At 40.0% G+C, this 25216-nt stretch overlaps 1 protein-coding gene across 1 annotated transcript in view; it reads left to right on the forward strand.

Moving 5' to 3' along the window:
- The first annotated feature begins 19066 nt into the window (after window positions 1–19066).
- Window positions 19067–25216, forward strand: part of LOC136875921 (uncharacterized) — a 163537-nt gene continuing 157387 nt past the window's right edge. The window contains exon 1 of the mRNA XM_068228255.1: window positions 19067–19078. Coding sequence (XP_068084356.1) covers window positions 19068–19078 — 11 coding nt within the window. The 5' untranslated portion in view covers window position 19067. The remainder of the gene's footprint in view (window positions 19079–25216) is intronic.

The raw sequence follows: 25216 nt of genomic DNA on the forward strand, positions 1-25216 counted from the left end.
AATAATAATAATAATAATAATAATAATAATATATTTAATGTTGTGTGAAAGAGGTAGTTACAAGTTCAATTCATTTCAAGTATTAATATGGTAGTAAAAATAATACTACTACTGTAATATATGTAAGAGTTAGTTACAAGATTTTTTTTCAAGAACTAATGTTATTAGAAGAGTTAAGTATATAAGAAACAGAGACCTGTAAATATGTAAACATCGTAATGAGTAAATAAATACTACTTCTACAACACTTGGTTACAGGTGAAGTTTTTGTTTTGGTTATGTTACGTTAGTAAAAATAATAGTGGTTTCGGTCTCTTCTATTCTTTAAAGGTATGCTGTATGCATGTCAAAATTACTATTGAAGTTAGAATGGAAGAATTAGTAAGCTTGCATACATCGAAATAAGTCGAAGACTTATTATCACAGAATATTATTGAATATATCTGAGAGCCTCAGTGGCTCAGGCAGCAGCGCACCGGCCTCTCACCGCTGGGTTTCGCGGTTCAAATCCGGGTCACTCCATGTGAGATTTGTGCTGGACAAAGTGGAGGCGGGACAGGTTTTTCTCCTGGTACTCTGGTTTTCCATGCCATATGTCATTCCATCAACACTCTCCAATATCATTTTTTCATCTGTCCTTCATTAATCATTGCCCAGAGAAGAGCGACAGGCTTCGGCAGCCGGCACAATTCCTATCCTCGCCGCTAGATGGGGCTTTATTCATTCCATTCCTGACCCGGTCGAATGACTGGAAACAGGCTGTGGATTTTCATTATTGAATATATCTCAGGATTTTTGGTAGAGATAATAGTCAATTCTCTACAGTGTGATACTTTTAAGGAAGTAGTTGTACAAGAACATCCTTATCGATTCATTTATTTCAAGAATAGGGGTAATATGTGGGCCTATGTTTCTTGCGAACGATATTCTTCATGTGTGCAAATTTCCTGAGATGTATTTCAGAGAGAATACATGTAATGGTTTAAACTCAGTCTTGAAACGGAACATACTAATGAAGTCACAGCTCAGTTGTATGAAACAAATTTGTTTTGAAGGCTAAGTTCACATGCTTTTGATCTAAACTCAATGGACATGTATGTTTATCGCCTTATAAATAATAATAATAATAATAATACACCACAATAATAATGTTATTGGCGTTTTCGGACACTCTGAAGTGCCGGAATTTAGTCTTATAGGAGTTGTTTTACGTACCAGTACATCTAACGCCACGAGGCTGACATATTTGAGCACCTTCAAATACCATCGTACTGAGCAAGAATCGAACCTGCCCAGTTGGGGTCAGAAGGCTAGCACCTCAACCGTTTGAACCACTTAGCACGGCACGCCTTATTAGTGTATTTGCATCAATGTACTCGAAAATACGTGCGAATCATGCTGTAAGAGTGTTGAATGGAAACAGATTTGATCATAGATCGGTCTATAACGAGTTGGCTATTTCAAAAGCATTTGTAAATTGATATACCAGTGTTTCTTTTTTGAACAGTAAAATAAAAGCTCGATGTGCTTTTAATTATTTTAATTATCTCCTGTCCAGTAATCCCCTTTCGCTTACTATTATGCATCGGGATTTGTGTAGTGACGTAAGATGGCGGCGGCCGCACGCTTCCGGTTTCAGAATCCTGCTGTTCATTGCCAGTCTAAATCTACATACATATGTCTGTCGATTTGCCCATTCAGGGATTGCCATAACACACAGCCTACTTAACATGATGATTTCGTAATTTAAAAGGAGAGAATAATTGTATCTACACTATTTTGTTATGAAACATAGAACTCCGGACGCTACCTGGATACGATTTTGCATCTCCTTTTTAAATTGTTGACCGAGAAAGAGAGAGAGAGATTACGTCTACTTTCAGAAAGGTGTTGCTACGGGCTATACTGCATGTAATCACACGGCTGCCATTAGAAAGTGTTTGGTGACCGGATAATTAATAGGCAATTATGGCCAGCTCGTTCTCCTAATCTCAGTATGTGTGGCTTATTTGTGTAGAAATTTGAAACATAAAGTCTATTGGAACAAATTGCGTACAGCTGACGCCCTGGAAAACGAATTAGATGAGTGATACGCGAAATAACAAAAGATGAATTACGACGCGTGTCACAGAATTTTTTCGAAGGCACCAGGTCTGCGCAAACAAAAATGGAAATAATTTGCAACCATTTGCAATGACATTAAGATAAGAAGAAAATAATTGCTTGCTTTTCAGTATTTCCTGTTTTTAAAATGATAATGAGGCTGTTCCCTAATTCCTATTTCTTGAAGAGAATAACTGTCTCCTGCAGGAAGGACAGGTAGGGATTTGCAAGAATACAGCCTGCCCTTGCCGTCAGCTTGCTAAGCGCGCCTCCCTTGAGTTCCTATACACAACCTTATACAGAATATGCTGTATTATTATTATTATTATTATTATTATTATTATTATTATTATTATTATTATTATTATTATTATTATTATTATTATTATTATTATTATTATTGTTCTATTACCGGGAGGTACACCTCAACCCTGCTCATTCAAAACAAGCGCCTTAATGAACTCCTCTATCGACCAAAACGTGCAATTGCTACTACAGGAAGTTGGGACATTAATCAGAAGATGTCACCATTGAAGTATTGAGTAATTGTGTTATTGTGAAGTTGCCTAAACTGACAGAATTTATTCGCCTTGTGTTTGTTTACTTCAAGAAGTTTGAACTTTTCTCCATAGATGGCAGTACAAAAACTAAGGTCACGCACTCTGGTGCAAGGAAGAACTATTTGTTATCGAAAGAAATTTTGTGTTCATGGGTTTTCCCTAGTAAATCAACTTTAATTTATTTTTTATATATTTCAAGGTTTGCAACACTTCTCTCACATTCCGCAGGTTTTGAATGTGACCAATCACTAATTTTCTGTACTGATTTTTCAGCCTATCACAGGTTTCTTCTTGGTTTTTGTGGGTAAAATTTTGAATTTGTCAATAAAATTGAGAAGGTGTGTCCGGATTAGTCCAGAATCCTCTCGAACCTTCCCTTCGTGTTTATAAGCTGAGGCTTTTCTTGCTACCTTGTCTATTGATCGTCGTCTTTGTGAGTGGGTGTGTTAAGACAGGAGGCGGGGCGCCTCGTTCTTCGGCAGGCAGAACAACAGCCAGATAATGGCCATATAAATTCATTTTTTCTAGTTGTCTCCGCAAACTTATCCGAGGGGAAGGTATGTAACCAACATTTTCTAAAATGTAAATTTTCGTTCGGCTAATGCAATATAAAGATACCCCTGTGTAAAACTATTTCCATTGTAAATCGTGCCTTGAGAGGCCAGAGATTGTAAGATTTTGATGTAATGTTACCTTGAGTAGGTGGTAAGAAATCGAGAGCATGTAGGCTCTTTTCTAAGTTGTAATAGTGAGGGGCGCTTCTGGAAAGCTAAGGATTGTAACTTTGGAGCAAGTGCTCTTGAATTTGGGAGATTTCTATCCTTGTCTAAACAATACCTCTTTTGAAATTGTAAACGTGTTAACTAAGGGTTCGAAGCCCAAAATTGTTAAATTCCCTATTCTGGGGTGTTCAATCCTTGTAACTGAATTGGCATTGTACCTGTGATTTCATTGTTATTTCACCTAGTGAAAATTTGTTAAGTTTGTTTTCTGAAAGAAATATAACCTTTATTTAAATTCAAATTTTGATATCGTAGTTGGACCCATTCAAACCCAGCACCTTCTTTCACCTCTTTCTGCTCCACGGATAACCCCGAAACAAGTGGTAGCAGAGCGTGGTTGAATGGGTCTAAATTAATCCCCGTATGGCGGCTAAACATAGATCCGCGCTAAACTCTAAGAATTTTCTCAGTCGCTGGGAATTTTTTCTAGATTTGTAGTTTTCCTTCAGCATGTCTGGCCCTCGCGAAGTCCTCGCTCCTGGGTACTTGCGCAAGGAGGAATTGATGGTTGTGGCAGATATTGCCAAACTTAGAGAATCCCTAGAGTTGCCTATTTGTATCCCAGTCCTTGGGGAAAAGGAAATTGATGAGGCTCTATTCACCATCACTGACAACACCACCGAACTAGCACCGAACTAGTTTTTTTAAGTAAGCGATCCATCTGCTAACCAGCTTAAGAGAGTACAGGCTAGACTGTTTCATTTTTATAACAGGGCTAGGGGCCTATTGTCTCTAAAATTAAAAGAAGATCATGCTAAGGAGGCTAGTAATCTTGTTGAACATCTTTCAGAAATGTCAAATAGGGTTAGTCAGCTGTTGACTGGGGCAGCTGTTCCCAAAACCGACCAAGTCCCTGTGATAAACATAGTAAGTGAGGAGGATTCTTCCAAAGTGGTAGAAAGCAGAAAATATGTGGCAACTCAACAAATATCAGCCCCATTGGAAACTGAGTCTGGTCATCTGAAACAGATTCCACCTTTCTTTTTGAACAATGCGGTCACCTGGGTTCAGTAGTTTGCCCCATCCATTGGCTATGTTGCTGAAGGGAATTTCTAAATTTTCATTAAACTCCACTAACGAAGTCATTTCATTTCTAAGATTCCTTGTTGAATTTCAAGGTCATGTTGAATTTAAAGATCACGCTTTAGTTTTTCTCTCTCTCGTGCTCAAATACTACAAATCATGTATCCATATTCCGTAGGCGTCCTCTCAGACAAGATAGTTAAGGCCATAGCTGATAGATCATCCATAGAAGATTTCCACGCCCACGCAGTCTTTTCCGGATGTATTTTCTGAAACACTTGGTATTACTGACCTTATCGAACACAAGATTGAGGTTACGGATTCGATTCCGGTTAGGTTTCCGCCTTATATGCTATCTCCACCCAAAATGAAGGCTATTAAGGAAATCATCGATCAGATGCTAAAGGATGGTATAATTCGACCTTCGAAATCGGCGTATTCTTCGCCCATTTTTCTTGTACCGAAACCCAAAGTGGCTTCAGGCCTGTGATTTATTACAGGGCTTTGAACCGTAAGGTGGTGTTACAGTCTGTGCCCCTTCCTGATCTTCACTCTTGTTTTTCATGGCTTCGGAAAGCCAAGTTCTTTACCATCCTTGATCTTAATCAGGCGTACAACCAAATCCCTCTAGGTGAAGAATCAAAACATCTAACAGTTTTTGCCACGGATTGGAACTTGTATGAGTACAACCGCGTGCCTTTCGGGCCCCCCACAGGGGGAGCTGTTCTCACTAGACTGCTAGATAGGGTCTTCTCGGACATCAAATTTGAATGCTTGTATCATTATCTTGATGATGTCGTATTTTCTGAGACCTTTGAAGACCACCTAAATTATCTAAAGTAGGTACTCAATCGCCTTCGTAAAGCTGGGTTGACTGTCAAATTATGCAAGGTAGTCTTTGCTACACCTTCCATGTCATTCCTAGGGCTTATTGTGTCGCCCGATGGTGTTTCCATTGATCATTCTAGAACACAGGCCATCCGTGATTTTAAACCTCCTAAGGACATCAAAGTTATTACCATGTTTATAGAAATGGTGAATTTCTTCGGGAAATGTATTCCTAACTTCGCCAACTGAGCGGCGCCCTTGAACTTACTCCGTAGGAAAGGTGTCAAATTTGAATGGGGGCCGTCTCAGCAAGCCGCCTTCGAAGATCTGAAATTACCCCTTTGTAACGCCCCTGTTCTTGCAATGCCTGATTTTTCGAAGAAATTCATTATCCAAACCGACGCCTCGTCATCGGCCGTTGCTGCTGTCCTTCTTCAGGAAACGGAAATCGGAAGGCGACCCATTGCCTATGCTTCTAGGACCTTATCGGCTCAAAAGGCCAAATATTCCATCTATGAACTTGAGGGTTTGGCAGTTTTGTTTGCTGTAGAGAAGTGCCACCTCTATCTGGAACATGTCAAATTCGACTTAGAAACAGATAACCGAGCTTTAAGTTGGGTATTAGCTAGGCCTCGTCGTACTGGTCGTATAGCCCGCTAGGCCATCAGGATTTCTGCTTTCCAGTTTGATGTGAGGCATATCAGAGGACTGAAAATGTTGTTGCGGACGGACTAAGCCGCATGTTTTCTCATGACGTGGAGACCAGTGAACAGGAAGATAGTCCTTCTCTTCCTACGCCCATACCTTCGGGCATTAATGCCATTCTAACTTGTGCCCCTATGTTGTTTCGGGATATTGAAAAATACCAACGTGAAGATCCAGTGCTGGCTCCTATTATGGAAACCCTTGCTTCTGGGGAACATGTCGTCCTTTTATGTATTGAGAAATGGGGTTTTGTGTTGCCCGTCGAGGCATGATCAAGAAATGAAAGTAGTGGTTCCAGCTGTGCTTGTACCTATTATCTTCAAGTACTATCATGAGACCCCATTAGGGGGCATTTAGGTATCTTCAAAACTCGGGAGAAGATCCGAGAGATGTTCATTTGGAAAGATATGGACGGCGAAATTCGAGAATTCGTAAAGGCTTGTAAATCTTGCTTGCTTAGTAAGCCCACCTTGTCCACTAAGCTAGGGCTTTTGTCATCACATCAAGCGTCTCGCCCCATGGAAAGCCTATTTATCTACTACGTCGAACCTTTCCCATAATCTAAGGGGAATGGAAATAAATATTCTGGTGTGTGTAGATGATTTCACGAGTTATTCTCGACTAAGCTGGTAACCGCTCAGTCTACAATCTCTTGTTTGAATACTATATTTGCTTCTTTTGGTCCTTGTCAATACATAATTTCTGATAATGCTAAGGCATTCACATATAACTTATTCCGCAAATTCTGTTTTGACCTGTCTATCTCACACATAACCACTTCGGCTTATTACCCTCTGGCTGAGCGGGTCAATCGTAATCTCCGATCGGCCTTAATTGCATTTCATCATGAAGATCATTCCAGGTGGGATACTTCCCTGCATTGGTTAGCTTTTGATTTAAATTCGGCGGTTCATGAGTCCCATAAGTTCACTCCAGCATCTCTCAGGTATATGTGTGTTCCTAACACGCCGCTCTCTAACCTTTGGTCACTTAATGACATATTACCAGAGATAGTAGATCCCGATAACATTAGAGATCTATGGAAGAAGGCTAAAAGCAACCTGAAAGCTTCCCATGAAAAGGTTAGAGAAAGATATGATCGTGGACGGAGGCCTACCAATTTGAAGTCGGAGATCAGGTCATGGTTAAAAATTTTGTTCCTGCGGGCAAGCTTGCCCCCAGATTGCATGGGTCGTGTATCATTTTGGATTTTCTAACCCTGGTTACCGTATTGATCAGTAACCTACCCACGAAGAGGATATTTATGGTTCACCTCTCTCAGGTGAAACCAGGGTAAATTCATTGCTGTTTTCCATTAACCACTAAATCTTGGCAGGAGTAGAAGGTTGTTTTTCTTTTAAGAAGATTCTTAGATCTTACAAATTAATTAGATGGTCGTATGGAGACCTTCTTCTCCGTAACTGAAAAGGTTAATCTGTTAGAAATTTGAATTGTAAAACCTTCCCCTCCAAGAAAATTCCTGTTTTCCATTACCTGGTGGCCATTATCTAGCCCCCGTCTCCCTCAATCCACGCCTTGCTGACACACACACACACCATCAAAATGCCCGCCTCTCTACCTCCTGTAAAAATATATATAGTACTCTCAAGCTCCATCAAAACAATCTCTGTCAGCCGTTGGCAACCGTGTCTCAACATCTGGCGAGCGATACCGGAGTGGAGTAAGGGCCCACTCCACTCTAGTCATGTCTCCTTCGGAGCGACGCGCCGGAGTTCCATCTTTCCGGCAAGGGCTGAGGTGCGGCAACTCTACCGCCAACCCATCTGGGAACAGTGCTTCTACATCTGATCTGCGGTAACCATCACCACGACTACCCCTCTCATAGTAGCGGGAGAGGTGCATCTGAGGGTACTGGGAGGTGTGGGGGACCTGGCCTGGGTATCGGCAGCGGCGGGGTCCGTCTTGCCGTCAAACTTAATCGACATATCCTAGACTTCTACGATGGCAAGAAGACTTCAAAACCAGTTTTCCAAATTAATTTTCTAAAAATGACTTTCAGCAAGATATTCCTCATCTATAAAATTCCAACGTTGAAAATTTCTTCTTTGCAAATTTCTACTGTCACCCCAGGGAAGGACCTTTGGGGAGGGGAGGTCTGTACCGGGAGGTACACCTCAACCCCGCACATTTAAAAGAAGCGTTTTAAGGAACACTATCTCTCATACAAATCTTGAAACATCTAGTGAATGAAGCTGGGGCATTAATCAGAAGATGTCACTCATAAATAACAGAGTATTGTGTTATTTTAAAGTTTCCTAAACTGATTGTATTTATTTGTTTTGTTTTGGTGTACATCAAGAAGTTTGAACTGTTCTCCATAGATGTCCTTACAAAAACTGAGGTCATGCACTCTGGTGCAAGGTGGAAGTATTAGTGATCTAAAGAAGTTTTGTATTTATAGGTTTTCACAACTAAATTAACTTTCATTTATTTTGATATTTCAAGGTTTGCAACACTTCCTTCTCATCCCGCCAGTTTTTGAGTCTGGCCAATCAGAAATTTTCTGTATTTATTTTTCAGCCTATCATAGGCTTCTTGTAGCTTTTGTTTAACCAATAAAATGAGAGGATGTGTCCGGATTTAGTCCAGAGCCTTCTCGAACACTCCCCTCGGATATATAAGCTGCGGCTTTTTGAAGCTACTTTGTCTTACTGATCGTCGAGTTACTGAGTGTGTGTGTGTGTGTGTTAAGACAGGAGGCGGGGCGCCTCAGTCTTCGCCAGGCAGAACATCAGCCCAGGTAATGGCCACCAGTTGTATATCTCGGTAGCTATCTCCGCAAACTTACCCGAGGGGAAGGTTCCAACCTTTAACTATGTAACAGTCAATTTTCTAAACATGTTTATTTTCTTCTTTCTGCTTCTAAAACTTCATGTAAGCCCTAGGGACTTAAGCGGTAAATCGGGGATAGAGAGTGCGTTATCCTCTTGAGCTTCCCTTCAATTTATCTTGAGGTGACTACGATTTTGTAACTGTTTCTCTTCCTGTAAAGCATCAATTAACCTTTCTTTTTAGTCACCTCAGTAGCTTGGGATTAGCCTCAGTATCATCGCGCCACGAGCAAATAGGGTTTTATACTTGGTTTTCTTGGAGCGCAAGCGTACGCCTCCATACACTTTGAGTTTGGGTCAGTAATTTAACCTGCTCTACTTTTCCATGAAGGCCCAGTAGTTTGGGCAACAGATACCCCTGTGTACAAAACTGTAGATTGTAGGTTGTGCCTAGAGAGGCCAGAGATTGTAAAATTTTGTGTAATATGACCTTGGGTAGGCTGTAAGAAATTGGGAGTTCAGCCCCCTTGGTTGAATTTGGAGAGCATGTAAACTCTTTTCTGTGATTTGTGTAACATTGAATGGGGCCTTTGGAAGGCCGTATTTGTAACCTTTGGAGCAAAGTGCTCTGGAATTGGGAGATTTTCTCCTTGTCTAACGAAACGCAACATTTGCGATGTTGTAAATTTATAAATTTGGAGCTGGAAGCTCAACACTTGTAATTTCCAACCCTTGGATTTTCTTTCTTGTATCAAACTGCTATTTGTACCTGTAACCTTGCTATTTCACTAAGTGAAAAATGTTGGTAAGTCTGAGATTTGGAAAGGAATGTAACCTTTTATTTTAAAGTTTTATATGAAGTTTGATATCGTAGATAGACCCATTCAAGCCCGCACCTTCTTTCACCTCACTGCGCTCCACGGATAATCCCCGGAACAATTATTATTAAAGACTGCGGGAGCTATGGTGACCTCTGGGGCCATTTTTCCTGTTGTAGGAATTGTTTCATTAATGAGCATGCAATTGGTAATGTGACAGTCTTACGCATGTCGACATTAACGACAAGGAGTGTCGAATGGACGGTTTTCCACCTTTCAACAGTGTCAGTACATCTATCAGGTTTGAACACGCGATCTGGATGCCGACACATTACTACTGATCCACAGAGGGATCTTACCTCGAATGTAAAACAATGTACACACAAGTCTGTAAAAAAATGTTGCACTGAAATGTATATTTGTAGCAGATTATTACCTAATAAAAAAGCTGTTTTAAAATTGAAATTAAGAAGGGTAAGGTTATTACTGAGGAGAACCGGTTATTTAACAAAAATAGCATTTCACCCTGGATACAGTAACGGTTACGTTTCATGTAACAGTTGGCAAGACCGTTCGCGCTTTATGAACTAAGAATAGGAGGATAGCGAGCGGTGCCTAACGATCCTACAGCTCCGACATTTGCCTGTTGTCAAAATAGTTGCTGAAGATGAGGTTCGAATTCATCGCCCCTGTATGCAAGCTACAGCTACACGATCCGTACCACGTACGGAGCTCGCTCGGCAAAGAGGAAATAGAGATAATACTCTCCTATTGCCTTAACTCTAATCTGTACCGATCTCCACATACCTCCGCCGCATTCGTCATATTCTGCTGCTTTCTTCCCGGCGTTAACTCTGCACACCGATATAGCTACGGGAATACTGCCAGCCGATCGCCTGTGTCAGATTCAAATGAAGTCATGAGCTCTATAGGCCTACTCGGAGTCAACTCTAGACCTAAGCGGACCCTTTGATGTTGTATAAGAGCTGCTTACATTACCCACCAGTTTCAGGAGTAGAACCGAGATGGCGAAGGGGAGAAAGAGGAAGTGCTCACCCGCCGAAGCATACAGTTCTTGAGTTGACTACCGGTATAACACCAAACTGACCGCTTAGGACTTGAGTTGACGCGGACTATAGACTATATTCTACTTCCTGGATGTTCACGGCGTTTCCAGCACTGTATGACTGTATATCAAGATTTCCTCTGTGCCCCTCCTCTGTCCAACTTGCCTATACAGCTGGCTCTGTTTGCCTTCAAATTCATTTACACGTAGGCTCTTTCTCTTTTCTGCCTATGTGGTTTTTCCCTGACCCTTCAATACCACACCTTAACATTACGGTACCTTACCAACACAAACTTTTCCGTGGTAGCGAGTCTAACTCGGAAACCGGCAGATACTCCTTGTATCACTTCCCACTTTTCCCTGCTATCTCTTTTCTACTTGGAAACTAATAGCATGTCGGAGGCAATGTAGATTGAGTCGATTGCCACGGCGCGGGAGCGGGCTACGTGGGCCCTCGTGAAAAAAGCCTTCAAATTCGAGGGGCTCTTCGGCTGTTGAAGAGAGAGCAACATCTATGTGCCACGCTGATGTAACTTCTACCTATATTTCCAGTCGAGTATGGGACTTTACGACTCGACCATAAGGTTTAGTAAACTTCATATTTGTACACTTGGCACGTAAGTTATATGACTATGTTCTCAACTGGTTGTACTTGATTAGGTATCGATAAGGGAGCGAATGGATCCCTAACTACTTTATTTGGAACGCTGTTGGAACTTATGTGAAAATGAACTTTATACTAGTCAATAATCTCGAAAACTTTTAGTACTTCAAAGTTGTTTACATTTCTCTACTGCGTAAATGTCTTATCTTGAACTTGGGGACGTTTTCCCTGTAGGGCTAAATGCGTCTGCGCTGCATCGAGTATTTTCTACAACTTCTCATTTACAATAACACACTATTCTCTAGCCGGGTAAATTACGTTATGCCCGTACTCAGTAATTTAAAATGTTGTTCTTTGATTCATTCTTGTATTCCATTGTTTTTCCTATTTTATTAGTATTTCTTATTCTTCTTTGTGAAGTTGGTTGGGAAACATCTGTGCCATTTCATGTTTGTCTATTATATTCGGATAAAATCCAAGTCAAATTGCTGTAACTGATCTTTGTAAAATTTCCTTTTGATCTGTTGTGAAATGTGTTCTGATCTTTCTATCTTTTTGTGTGTGCTATGGTATACCTAACTCGTATATTCTGTTTGAATACATCTATTTGTTCATCCGAAGTTGGCACCCTTGTTGATTCTAGTGTCCTTGTATTTTCCTAACTGCTTGCACTCATTGCTATTTTATTTCTTCCCTTTGTACCATAAACGGTTATCCTCTCCTTGCCCAGCACATTCTGAGTACCTATGTCACTTCCACGGTCACCTTTATTTTTCGTACACTAATAACCTAACCGCCACACTTGTAGCGGAGCAAAATGAAAATTTCAAATCATAGGAAAAAAAGAAGTATTCGGATATTTCCAAAAATAAATGTATTGGTAAAAGAAACAGAGGAGCCACAGAAGGCGTGGAAATGAAAGCCCTCGCAAAGGGAGGTGGTCTCCTGTGGTCGCCAACATATGCTCCCAAGTTGAGAACTCCTGGAGTTCTGTTTAGTTCCTCTCACGGTAGGCAAGGGAAACAAGGAGATTCACACATGTTGTTGGTTACATTTCCCATAACAAACTATTACCTCATTAGATCCATTTTGGAACTAACTTGGCTGTTCTTTTCTCCATGTGGTGAGGCATTTCGAACCATTGAGGGAGTTCTTCCCAACGAAAGGAGGGCTTGAAGCTATAGTAGACAGTGCCATTATTTCCTGATCCTGCAGTATTCATTGTTCGTTGCTAGGAAATGACTTCATTCTCTGGAGAAATGGACTCCTAAATCCCAAAGTGTAACACCATGCATAGACTCAAAATACTACCTTGTCGAAATGACGTGCCATCAGGTAAAATAATATTTGCATTAAAATCAATTATCAGCTATGAAGAAAGCTATGATCGTCGCATGATTGTTATAATTTTGTGTAGACAGCATCATTCATCGGACATTTAAGACGGAGAGGACGAAAGTAACATTTTCTAATTATTATCAATATAAGAGAACAAAACAGTTCCAGACTTTCTTCTTCTTCTAGTGCCGGCTCCTCACAGATGGGCAACTGTCATGGAAAGTTTTGAATATCCCGTATGAGAGTTGCCCTCCCCCCCCCCCCCACTGTGGACGAGGTGGTAGAATACATCCATGGTACCTCCTGCCTGTCGTAAGAGGCGACTAAAGGGGAGAGCAGGGTCTCTCAGCTTGGAAGCGTGGATTGGCGACCACGGTCCTTCTAGCAGGCACTGCTTCCACTTACTTGTGTCAGGCTCCTCACTTTCAAAACCTCTGTGGGTTGGGGCGGTAGAATAATACCCACGGTATCCCCTGCCTGTCGTAAGAGGTGACTAAAATGGCCCCAAGGGCTCTCAACTTGGGAGCGTGAGTTGGCGACCAAGGGACACTTAGCTGAGTCCAGGTGTTGTTTCCACTTTTTTGTGCCAGGCTCCTGACTTTAATCTACCCTACCCGACTTCCCTTGGTCAACTCTTGTTCTTTTCCGATGGTGACAGAGTCTTCTTACAAACCAGATTAATTAATATCTAGTTGAAATACATTAGACACTTGTTAGATGTGAATGATAGCTGAATATTAGGGCACATATAATTACTGAACTGACACTTAAGAGTATTATTTTCTTTTTTTGAAATTGATATTCCTCTTCGCGCTTTGCTCTTGAAAAATCGGTAGCCTTCGGATTCTAAAATCTCTTCATCTGGGTACCTTGTTTCCTGTAGGGCCATTATGGATATCTGATTTTCGTGAAGAGCTTTGTGAGGGTTTTCAGTTTGCCAGTTTGTGTAAGTGAATTTATGTTGAAAGTTGCTAGAAAAGTTTTAGATTTTGGCTTGAGTTTTTGACTCTTCGGGGTACACCGAGACGCTCCGACTCGTCTCTTGCATGATGTCGAGTCTCCCCCAGAATCCGAATGAGAAAATTATAAAGAATTTCTGTTCTCTCTGTCCTGAGCTGCTTTAGGAAAAGATGACAATCAACAGTTCTGGTTTGAACGCCGTCATTCTGGGCGTGACAATAATGGTACGATAGATTGTTTATTGTCTACATTTTCCAATGTCGTGTTAAATAAGTACTAAAAGCAGATGAAGAAAACGAGTTATGTCAGCAATGAGGATAAAAACACTAAGTGGAGGAAGCTGTTATCGCTCCACAATAATTGAGCTTGTGAGTACTGTTCTTTTCAAATATCACGAAGATAACTCTCTAAGTCATTCTTCTATTTAAAAATAAAATAACCGAAATGCTATTACTGTTATTAGTTGAGTTGCTCATTAAATCCCGGTAGTCTTCGTATGCCACTGTTCTGCAGACACACACAACAAGTACTCATTTCTGGGTATACAACTAAGGACAATATCCAGAAGGATAAGCCGTGACACTTCTTTAGGTCTCCTGCAGAGTAATGAAACAGGTGATCCCTATTTTCAACTTCACGGCGGGTACCCATCCTTTTACAACTAGGGTTGTTAGCCCTAGAGGTTGCCTCAAGATGTTTTCTGGCTTCTGGTCATTTACCAGTCTTCGCCGTAACCCTGGCAAGGGACCAGTTCTTTTCACGGTGGTATTTTATATTTCCCTACTACCGGTACCCTCTGACTCTGCTGGCGGCAGAGCCAGCGAGCTTCTCCAATTCCAAATGGGACGCGCCCGATGGAGGTAACAGGTAAATCCCCACACGGGTTCACGACGAGGGATTTATCCGAAGATTCACCCCCTGGGGTATGTTTCTTGAAATGTTGTGCTATCATGCTTTTTGACTTGACTTTGCTTTGGACTTCAGAGGTGGGTTAGTGGTGTTAAAGTGTTTTGTTTTTATTCATGTAAAATGTGTATTTCTAACTTCAGTGGATGCATTTACTGATGTGTGTGTTTCTTAGTACCATTTTACGAAGAGTGTGCATTCATCATAGTCATCGTGTTGGTCTAAATGTAGTGAATAAGGGTGAAGTCATTCAAAATCGGACACGCCTCCTTTTCTCTCGGCCTCCGCTTGACAGATAGATACAGCGTTGCCAAACGTACCTTCCGGCTTTAACTGCAGATGGCTCTGTAATCATCCATCAAAATATTCTATTTTGTTCTCAAACTTTCTTCAAATTCCATTAATTATCTTATTATGTCTTCCTATGACGTAATAATAACCTATCTACGATCTCATTTCACCTCAGCTTAATAGTACATGCCCTAATATAAACCTGATGCTAACCACAATATCGCATTATATTGCAATTACATGAATTAACCTCCTTTCATTCAGCATTGGCAACATTACGAACGCAGAAATCAAGTTATCACTGGTTAGTCACTCCCTATATCAATGGACTAGTCTTTCATGTTAGGTGATTACCTAATAACCTCCGACACTGTGAATTCAGTTGACTATTCACGTAACATCACTCGTATAGGACACTTAAAATAGCACTTTTATATAAATATTTCAAGTAAAGAATGTAAATATAAAATGGCACTTTCCAAATAAATATTATCTGAACTACTTACTAGAAGAATATTCTTAGTCAAGACTTATATTTTCCTCCTGCTCTTGTTGCTGCTGTCACATGTCCAGCTGGCTAGGACATGCGGTGTTCGGGTTCACGGCATCGTATTAGCCTCTCAGGAATGTTAGGGAAGGTCTTCGCTCATCTCCGGTCTTAATGGGCTGGACTTGTCGATCGTGTTACCATCATCTAGGTAGCCTCCGCCTCTGCACGTCTAGCACATGACGTAGTCGGTTTCAATAGAAAAGCAGATCAACATGGTCATTTTCGTCATCTTCTGGAAACAAAGCCTACTATGATCTATTAGTAATCTGTAAGTACTGCATCTTATTATGATATCTTATGATGTTTTAGAGTCTTTCAATGTCTAGTAAGGCTTCAATTTAACCGTAATATAATCTTTCTATTTCTTGCGCGACAGTTGTTATTACCGGTATTCCGCGACTTCTTGATATTGAATTCCTTTCGTTATATACGACTTCTTGCCGGTATCTCGTGGCGTAGCACTGAGGTACTCTGCCAATTAGATCGTGCAGTTTCATATCTTGAAATGTTATAAATTCTGTATCACCGATGACTTGTACTATTTGCGAAGATGTTTACTATTATTTATCTTCAGCTCTATATTTCTCTCTTCTCAATCAGCCTTCTTCCAAATGCTTCGTGTACCGTATTGCTCTGCTGGTATGTCTAGTGAAATCGATTTTTTCTCAATAATAAATTTTAACAATATTCCGATGTCGTTTTTTCTCACCGCCTTCTATAATTTCTTCCCTTCGTTTACCTGACGAAAGTATCATTCTCTTATCATTTATGCACATGTTGACGTTTTACTTCTGGCGTACTTACGGCATAGTCACCATTTTTGCTCCGGATAAACTCCATTGCATACAGTGAAATGGCACATTATTATTATTATTATTATTATTATTATTATTATTATTATTATTATTATTATTATTATTATTATTATTATTATTATTATTATTATTATTATTATTATTATTATTACCGTATTATTATTATTATTATTATTATTATTATTATTATTATTATTATTATTATTATTATTATTATTATTATTATTATTATTATTATTATTATTATTATTATTACAATTCTTTTTAAAAATATATGCATTTAATGGTCTGCCTATTATACTGGTGATTTTATTATTATTACTTTTTTTCTCAAATGGTAAAGTTGGTGCATTAATTCAGAGAATTTACTACAGGTAAGAATATCCTAAACCACATTCCAGACCTTTAAGTCGGATATTAACTGTTGTGGGATACATTAAGTACTAATGCAAATCATATGAACGCTGTTCATATGTTAATTAAGTAGGGCAAATAGGGGGGGGGGGATTTTTAAAAATGTATGATCAATTATGTTGGTGTTATCTTTTTTCCAATTATCATACTTTTTTAAATTCTCCCTATTCGCCCTACTTAATTAACATATTAATAACATTCATACGTTTTGCATTAGCGCTTAATGAATCCCGCAGGAGTTAATATCTGACTTAAAGGTCTGGAATGTGGGTTAGGACATTCTTATCTGTAGTAAATTCTCTGAATTTACGCACCATCTTCAGCACTCGAAACAATCTTTTATATTATCATTTATCAATAAAATCATGTCTTACAAGAACTCTCTAATTTTTAAAAAAAAGTACGGTAATCATAATAAAATTACCAGTATAACAGGCAAACCTTTAAATGCTCATTAAGAACTCTTGCTTAGTTTTAAAGAATTGTAATACAAGAAATAATAATGATAGCAACAACAATTATAATACTAAGGGAACACTACAAGTAAAGCACCTGAAGGGGAAGTGCAGCGTGTCATTGACCTAACCAGGGTAGGGGTGTGACATAATTCGAGAATCAGTGGACTGACAGTCGATTTGGATACAAGCCAGTGAAAGCGTAACAAATTTTTAAATGCCTCGCATTGTATGCAGGCATGGTGACAAAGCAGGTCTTCATTAAAATAAGTTCCAAATTTCAAAATCCTAGGTGCTTAGACAGAAATAAACGTAAATATTTCCAAATATTGAGTGTGAATTGATAGAATCTGATGATGTTCTTTTAAGAACAAGACATGTTATTCTTTGTTTAATACTATGTAGGTATTTTATTCCTTATACGAAGGGCGTACTATGTTGTTTTACACTTTATTTTTTCTACCCAAATGAAGTACATTACACATCAGTTGTTACGTCCACCATCTCAACATAATCTCCTTGTAACTGTATGCACTTTTGCCATCGATGCATCAGTCTCTTCAGACCTACCTGAAACCATTCTTTCAGAGTGCTGTATAGCCATTCCTTGACAGCTGTGTCTAGTTCTGTAAAATCTGCAAAACAGCGACCGCGCAGAGGTTTCTTCATGTTCCCGAACAGATGCTAATCACTTGCTGCCAAGTCGGAGAGTATGGTGGGTGTGGCAGCTCCATGAATCCCATTTGATCAATGGCACTGGTGGTCACTCAGCTAGTGTCGGGCCGGGCATGAAGCCATGAAGTCTGGATGTTTATCATGGCGTTGCAGTTTCTCTGCACACGTCCACATGCCTCTGCTTTTTGTCTGCAGACAAGAGTCTAGCACCCACGTGGATGACACCTTCCCCAACTGTAAGTGGCCGTGCATGATCCACTCCAGGGTGTTTCGGCTAATTTCCGTGGCTTCCTTCATTCTATAAATGTGATGCATTTGTTTCCTTAGATGGCCTGTTCGACTCGGGAAATGTTAGCTAGTGTTGACACTGTCACATTCCTTCCAGGACTGGTTCCCTTGTCCACTGATATGTGCCCTGTTTTCCAACCTTCTACCCAGTTGTAAACTGTTTTCCATGATGGCGCATGTTCTCCACAGACTGCCACCGAGCGCCGATGAATTTCTGCAGTGGTCACGCCTTATTTCCATAAGAACCAAGTCGTATAGCGCTGTCCCTGACGGTTGCTTTCCATGTTGTCTGCTCCTACGCTTACAGTGTTGTTATGAAATGGCCATGGCGAGTGCATTCGTTGGCCCCTGTGCGTGTGCTGTTACCAAACGGTGGAATAAGACACTAGTTACACATCACCATGTTCAAAAGTGAAATGTGAACCATACGCGCACGTACAAAAAATAAAGTGTAAAACAATATAGTACTCCCCTCGTATAATGTTTTCTTACAGGTATGTTCTAGTGTAATATTTATATTGAATTTGTATGCTCAACGAACTGAAAAGCTGCTCAGCTCCATGACTAAATGGTTAGCATGTTGGCCTTTGGTCAAAGAGGTCCTGGGTTCAACTCCCAGCAATGTCGGGAATTTTAACCAGCAGTGGTTAATTTTGCTGGCACGGGGGCTGGGTGTATGTGTCGTCATCATCATCATTTCTTCCTCATCACGACACACGGATCGCCTACGGGCGTCAAATCAAAAGACCTGTACCTGGCAAGCCGAACATGTCCTCGGACACTCCCGGCACTAAAAGCCATACTCCATTCCATTTTTCACTGAAAAGCTTTAACTGAGCTTGAACATTTAACTGGAAAGTATGGTATCCTTCTTAACAAAACAGCCATCTATGACATTGCCTGCACAGAAGGCTTGTTTTCTCACTGCCATTTCACAGATTCCATGTTCGGGCTGCCAACTCATTCAGTAATTATCACTAAATTCATGCTCCATGTGACTTCCACTAATTTTAATGAGAAATCTTTGTTTCAGTTCTACCAAATCGAGAAATGGACCTGTAGATTACTGAAATATTAACCACTGGCCATCAAATATGCCAAAACAGTAAGCACCTTACCTAATAACTCAAAGAGCTAGTAGTTTTATGACTTTCCTAGTTATACTCACACTAAAAAGAGAAGAGTTATGGCAACTGACAGTCTATATTTTGCATAATATGACACGTGTCTTCATATACCAAAATTGTAAATCAGATGTCACCATGCACTATAAAGTGAAGCTGCACAACCCTATCATTAGCCACATTTGCAAAATGGACTCTGAACGCATTTAATATTCGATTGTCTACAACATGTCTTCACATTTGAACTTAACTGCAGCAGTTATAGTTCATCATCATTGTCATCTGTGGTGGTGTTACATCCACTGTTTGTGGAAAACTTAACAAGTAATTTATAGAAATATTAGATGTTATATTAAATATCAAGGAACAGTAATAACAATGTAACTCTTATTAGTGTTTCATACATCTTCATTTCCACACTATATTACTGTAACCTGGAGGGTTCTCAGTTTTATAATTCTGGCAATATTATTTTAACCTCTTGTAAGTCAGCTATATAACCAACTAGAAGTCATTCGTTTTATTTCTTTCCAGCTGTGAGTTACCTGGGGGCACCATAAATGAGACTCTAACTGGGCATATATATATTGGGTGGTTTACCAGCCCCTTGTGATTTAGTTTTATGCATTCTGTCACATGTATTATAATTCTGAAATAAATCGGTCCCTGTCTCTAAACTGTGATAATATAATGAGATGTGTGATTATGGGCTAAAAACCAGCAGAAATCATGAGTGCCATTATTAATTCATCGTGAGTACCCCAAATAAACCCGTAAAGCGAGCACAGATACAAAGAATATGTACCTTATAACAGGAGGTGCACACACAGACCAGGAACAGGTATTGTATTTACTTGAATCTTGGCGCTGCGTGGTAAGCCACACAATAGCTCATTTGGCAGAGGCACGGTGGGAGTTGTGATAGTGGACGGTGCTCGCAGGTTCAAATCCCATGCAAGTACTTCTTTTTTATTTGCCACCAATTGCCTGGGATATGGTAAGGTAAGCCTCCACAGACGGATTTATTTATTTATTTATTTATTTATTTATTTATTTATTTATTTATTTATTTATTTATTTATTTATTTATTTATTTTATTTATTTATTTATTTATTTTAATCTGTTTACCCTCGAGGGTTGGTTTTCCCTCAGACTCGGTGAGGGATCCCACCTCAACTGTCCCAAGGACAGTGTCCTAGAGCATGAGACATTTGGTTGGGGATACAAGTGGGGCGGAGGACAGTACCTCACCCTGCTGGCAATTGACATTCCAGCTCAGGCTGGCTCCACTCAACTCACCTCGCTCAGCTTGCTGCTGAATGTCCGATAGGTGCAGGGACTGGGGGGATAGGTGTGCTAGGCTTTGGTCCGTCAGATCGCCACTGCTAACGAACAACCAAGCGTTCCTCATCATATATACATCCTCATCTCATATTTCTGACTTAATTATATAGATAACAGAGCGCTGATGTTTCACTCTTGTTTACTTCTACATACTTGTAGGAAGACACTGCAGGGCTGCTGTTATAGGAGTAATATAGTTTTCTTTTTATAGGTAGATCTGCTGAAATGAAATGCTATCTTTCAGGCTTAAGTGTTCTCTTTTGTTGGTTGAATCGAACCCGTGATCATGGATCAGACACCAACACTGATCTCCCGAGGAAGCTAATAAGCCAGTAAACAATGGGTACGACCGCTGGTAAAGCTGTAAAATTCGAAATTTTTTAATATAATGATAATAACCTCTGGAAAGTCTTGTTGGTGACATAATGAGGATGAAATGATTGACAAAATTGTCATAAATACACACTCCCCAAGCCATGGGGTTTCAAGAGTAAAAGGGGGTTATTTTTGAGAATTGAAATGCAGCCATCAGACCAAAGGCAAGCATCCTATTCATTTAGCCATAAAACCGGACTTTAATTTGCTAAAGCCTAAGCTGCCAGGTCCACTGATCAGGTGTTGAGTATTGACATTAGCAGTGGGCAGGGCAGTAGGTTGTGAAGCAGCCTTGGCAACACAGCAGGCTTCTATTTTGGCTATTGGCTGCAGCTCAAAATGTTTAAAGCTTGACAGAGTTGACGTTCACTAAACCAACCATCGAAAAGAGGTAACCTAAGTCTAGTGGTAGCCCATATCTTGATCCCAGCATATGCCATTGGCATACGGGAGTATTGTGACTGTGACCGTACTTTTGTTTACCAACACACAGCATGCAAGAAGGACAGCAACCCTTGAGAGACTCTTGGGAGTGTGGGTTTGCAATAACCTCAGCAAGAATAAAACTTTAAAACCCTATAACTAAATCATGGGTCAACATCCCTAGCTGAGTCCTGACATTGCTTCCACCTAGTTGTGCTAGGCTCCTCACTTTCATCTATCCTGTCTAACCTCCCTTGGTCAACTCTTGTTCTTTTCTGACCCCAACGGTATTAGGTGTCGAAGCCTAGAGAGTCTTTCATTTTCACGCACTTCACGGTCCTTGTCTTTCTTTGGCCGGTACCTTCATTTTTCAAAAGTATTGGGCCCCTTCAACTTTTCCCTCCAATTATTATTCTTAATAGAGAATGATTCAAAGTGTTGGACTCCTTCCACTTTTTCCCTCTGATTAGTGTTAATAGAAGATGATTGTCCAATTGTACTTCACCGCCATCACCTCCTTGCGGGACTCGCCCTGTACCTTATTGATGAACATGTGATGCTACCGTGGTTTATTTTATTGAAGGTGAGAAAGGAAAGAAATAGGCATTTCTATATATATCCAACCATTTCTGAACGTACTAACAAAGGTTTTTAGTTTTAGGCACTGTGGTCCCATTTGAAATGGGATGGAGCAAAATTCTTTGATTTTATAAGAATGTCCCAAGTGTATTTTAATGAGCTCTAGGCACTGTACCCCTGTGGGTGGGGGGAGCAGAATAACATCCACAGTATCCCCTGCCTGTTGTAAGAGGCAACTAAAACGGGAACCAGGGGCTTTCAACTTGGAACCGTGGGTTGGCGACCAATGTTCCCCTAGCTGAGTCTGGCTTGCTTCCACGTACTTGTTTCAGGCTTCTCATCTTCATCTTCCTATCAAACCTTCTTTGATCAACTCTTGTTCTTCTCTGATTCCAACAAGATTAGGTTTTTGAGGCTTACGGAATCTTTCACTTGCACACCTTTCATCACTCTTCCCTTCCTTTTGCCGATATCTTCAGTTTTCGAAGTGTCAGACCTCTTATTTTATCCCTATGATTAGTGTTAATAGAGGATGGTTGTCCAGTTGTATTTCCTCTTAAAACAGAAATGACCACAACCACCACCTCCATCTTGGCACTATACAACATGAATTAACTAAAGAAAACATCAAGATGAGAGACAGCATTCCATCAAAGAAAAACTTGTCATTATTATAAGGTAAGAAGTAGGCCTAGGCTTCATTATTTATTTATTCTAAAGCATTGATATTCAGTTACTGACTTTTTAAATACAAAAACTGAAAAATAAATCAAGAACACACTTAGAATATTGTCATTGATGCTTTCACGGCCCATACTTGTAGACATAGTACTGTATGGCTTTTAGGCTTATGCCGTGTCAAGAAAATAAGGTGAAATTCTTTACGTTTTGCAGAAAACTGTGCTCTGTGTCTTCAGAAGAAATCTCGACTGACCACGAGAAATGTAAAAAATTTCACCTTATTTTCTTGACATGGCATAAGCCCAAAAGCCAATACAGTATCATGTCTACCGAGCTCGATAGCTGCAGTCGCTTAAGTGCGGCCAGTATCCAGTAATCAGGAGATAGTGGGTTTGAGCCCCACTGTCGGCAGCCCTGAAGATGGTTTTCCATGGTTTCCCATTTTCACACCTTGCAAATGCTGGGGCTGTACCTTAATTAAGGCCACGACCGCTTCCTTCCAATTCCTAGGCCTTTCCTATCCCATCGTCGCCGTAAGACATATCTGTGTCGGTGGGACGTAAAGCAAACTTAGAATACATTAAAAATCAAGAAAGGGTACTCTTTGATTCATCCCGATTTGTATAATTTATATATAGGATGATACACAGTCAACATGGATGAATAGCATTGATTCTTGTCATGGTGCAGGCAAAATGTTGTGATTGGTTGTTTGCGTCGGTAAATTGCGGTGAAGTGAATGGCATCTAATTTTGTAGTTATGGTATGAGGACTAAGGTTATGATAGAGAGAACAGCAATAGGTGTTGGGAGAACTGGTTCGAGAGAACTAAGTTTGGAGTTAACAGAGCTGAGGCTGGTACTGAGAGAAATGGGGGCTAAGGCTGTAACAAATATGGTTTAGAGAACTGAGGTTGTTAATTTGTTTGACTGTATATCTCTTGTGCATGTTGTGAAACACATAGTGAAATATATTTTTTTATAAGCACTCGTATCAACTTCATTCTAACTGCAAATTTTAAGTATTTGAAGAACACTTCTCATGGGTAGGGGAAAACAGAGCATAAAATGGAGATCATTGTGGTCATGTTTATTTTCTTCCATCCATTTGGCCATTCTGTTTGCTTTTAAAGCAGCGGTTATTATTTGTGATTCAACTGGATCTAATCTCCTCTTTCTTCAAAACTACTACTCCACAGATGAAGGTGATAGTCCAGGCTGGAATAAAGTGGTAGCTTCTGTCATCATTAGTGGTTTAATCTCACCCCCTGTCCTTTATTATTAGAAACAAGTAAACTTGTCATGTAATTATATAGTATTCAAGAAAATTTTTCAGGAAAGCCATCAGCTTTGTGACATGTATAGAGTTTTCATTTGCCCCCAACTGTCGGAGTTCCCTGACTTCACTGACTCCACATCTTTTACATATTGGTCTCTCAGGTTTTCCTATCTAGCCTGCAATGCATTTCCTGAAAATAAAAATTAGTAAATTGATACATGTTCTTTTTTAACAACATTTAGTTGACTGTCTAGCAGAAAATAACTGGCAATGAAATAAATATACAAAGAAATATATACCTAAGAAATTTTGTAGAATGTATAGAATGTAATATTCAAATTTCAAAACCTCAGCAAAATTCTAGCCGATTGATGTCAGCTTGGCTTATTTTTTCTAAATAACAATTATAGGAAATTTGTTTAATCACTAAATACAGGTTATGACAAAGAAATACAATTTCTATAACATTTAAAATCATGTCTTAAAGAAGAAAAATTTCATCCAACTCTTTCCCATGTGGCAGCATCCCGAGAATAGATGTGACATCCCCTCGCTGTAAAGCTGCACTGATGCGGAGACATTGTTGATCAGATATCACCGGGATTCAAGCAATCCATTAGCCAACCTCTTTGATAAAATTGAGGTCATCATTGCCCCAGGTACCAGTAGATTCAATGGCTAGTGGTATGAAAAAGAATTTGTCCATCAAATCACTGTATTTTTTCTTTTAACATTTTCCCTACTCGCAACTGCACCTCCAGCACTCATTGATGGAGGGGGAGGATTGGACTGGGTTAATGTGTTGGTACAGGTAAAATCTCACAGAAGGGATATAATTTCATCTCACCCCTTTTCTATGGCACAAGAGTCCATTCCATGTGGCTTTTTACCATCTGAACGGCAGCAGCCAGTTGGCTTTTGTGTAGAAGTGATAGTGGAGTGACAGATGTGTCTACCTTTACTTTTCACACAGGAAAGGCTATGCAGGTCACTTCAATCAATATAGGCACCGCAAGCTGTTCTCAAATGTACAACCACAGCAATACGGAAACACTCATCGGATAGGTGGAGACCAAGACCAAGAGAAGGTGAAGGTGATGCTTGGAGCCATGCTCCAGGGAAGAAGCAGTGACGAGCCAGACTTTGTCTTGTAGACTACTAGTTGACTGTTGCAGAAGCAATTGGAGATAGCTGATAAGAGGAACATCCCAAGCAGCTTTTACCAATATAAAAGCACATAATTATAGTTTATGGGAGCAATGAGAATTATTCATTCTACTTTCAGATATATGGCCAGTGGTTGTTCATTACCTGATTTGCATTTGTGTTTCTTGTTGAGAAGTCTTCATCATCATCATCATCATCATCGTCAGTTTGCCCTTCCAGCGAGCAAGGTAGGGTGTTTGAAAATGGGTGTCTTCCAAAGTTGCCTATTCAA

Source organism: Anabrus simplex, chromosome 6 (genome assembly GCF_040414725.1).
Source record: "Anabrus simplex isolate iqAnaSimp1 chromosome 6, ASM4041472v1, whole genome shotgun sequence".
NCBI classification, from domain to species: domain Eukaryota; kingdom Metazoa; phylum Arthropoda; class Insecta; order Orthoptera; family Tettigoniidae; genus Anabrus; species Anabrus simplex.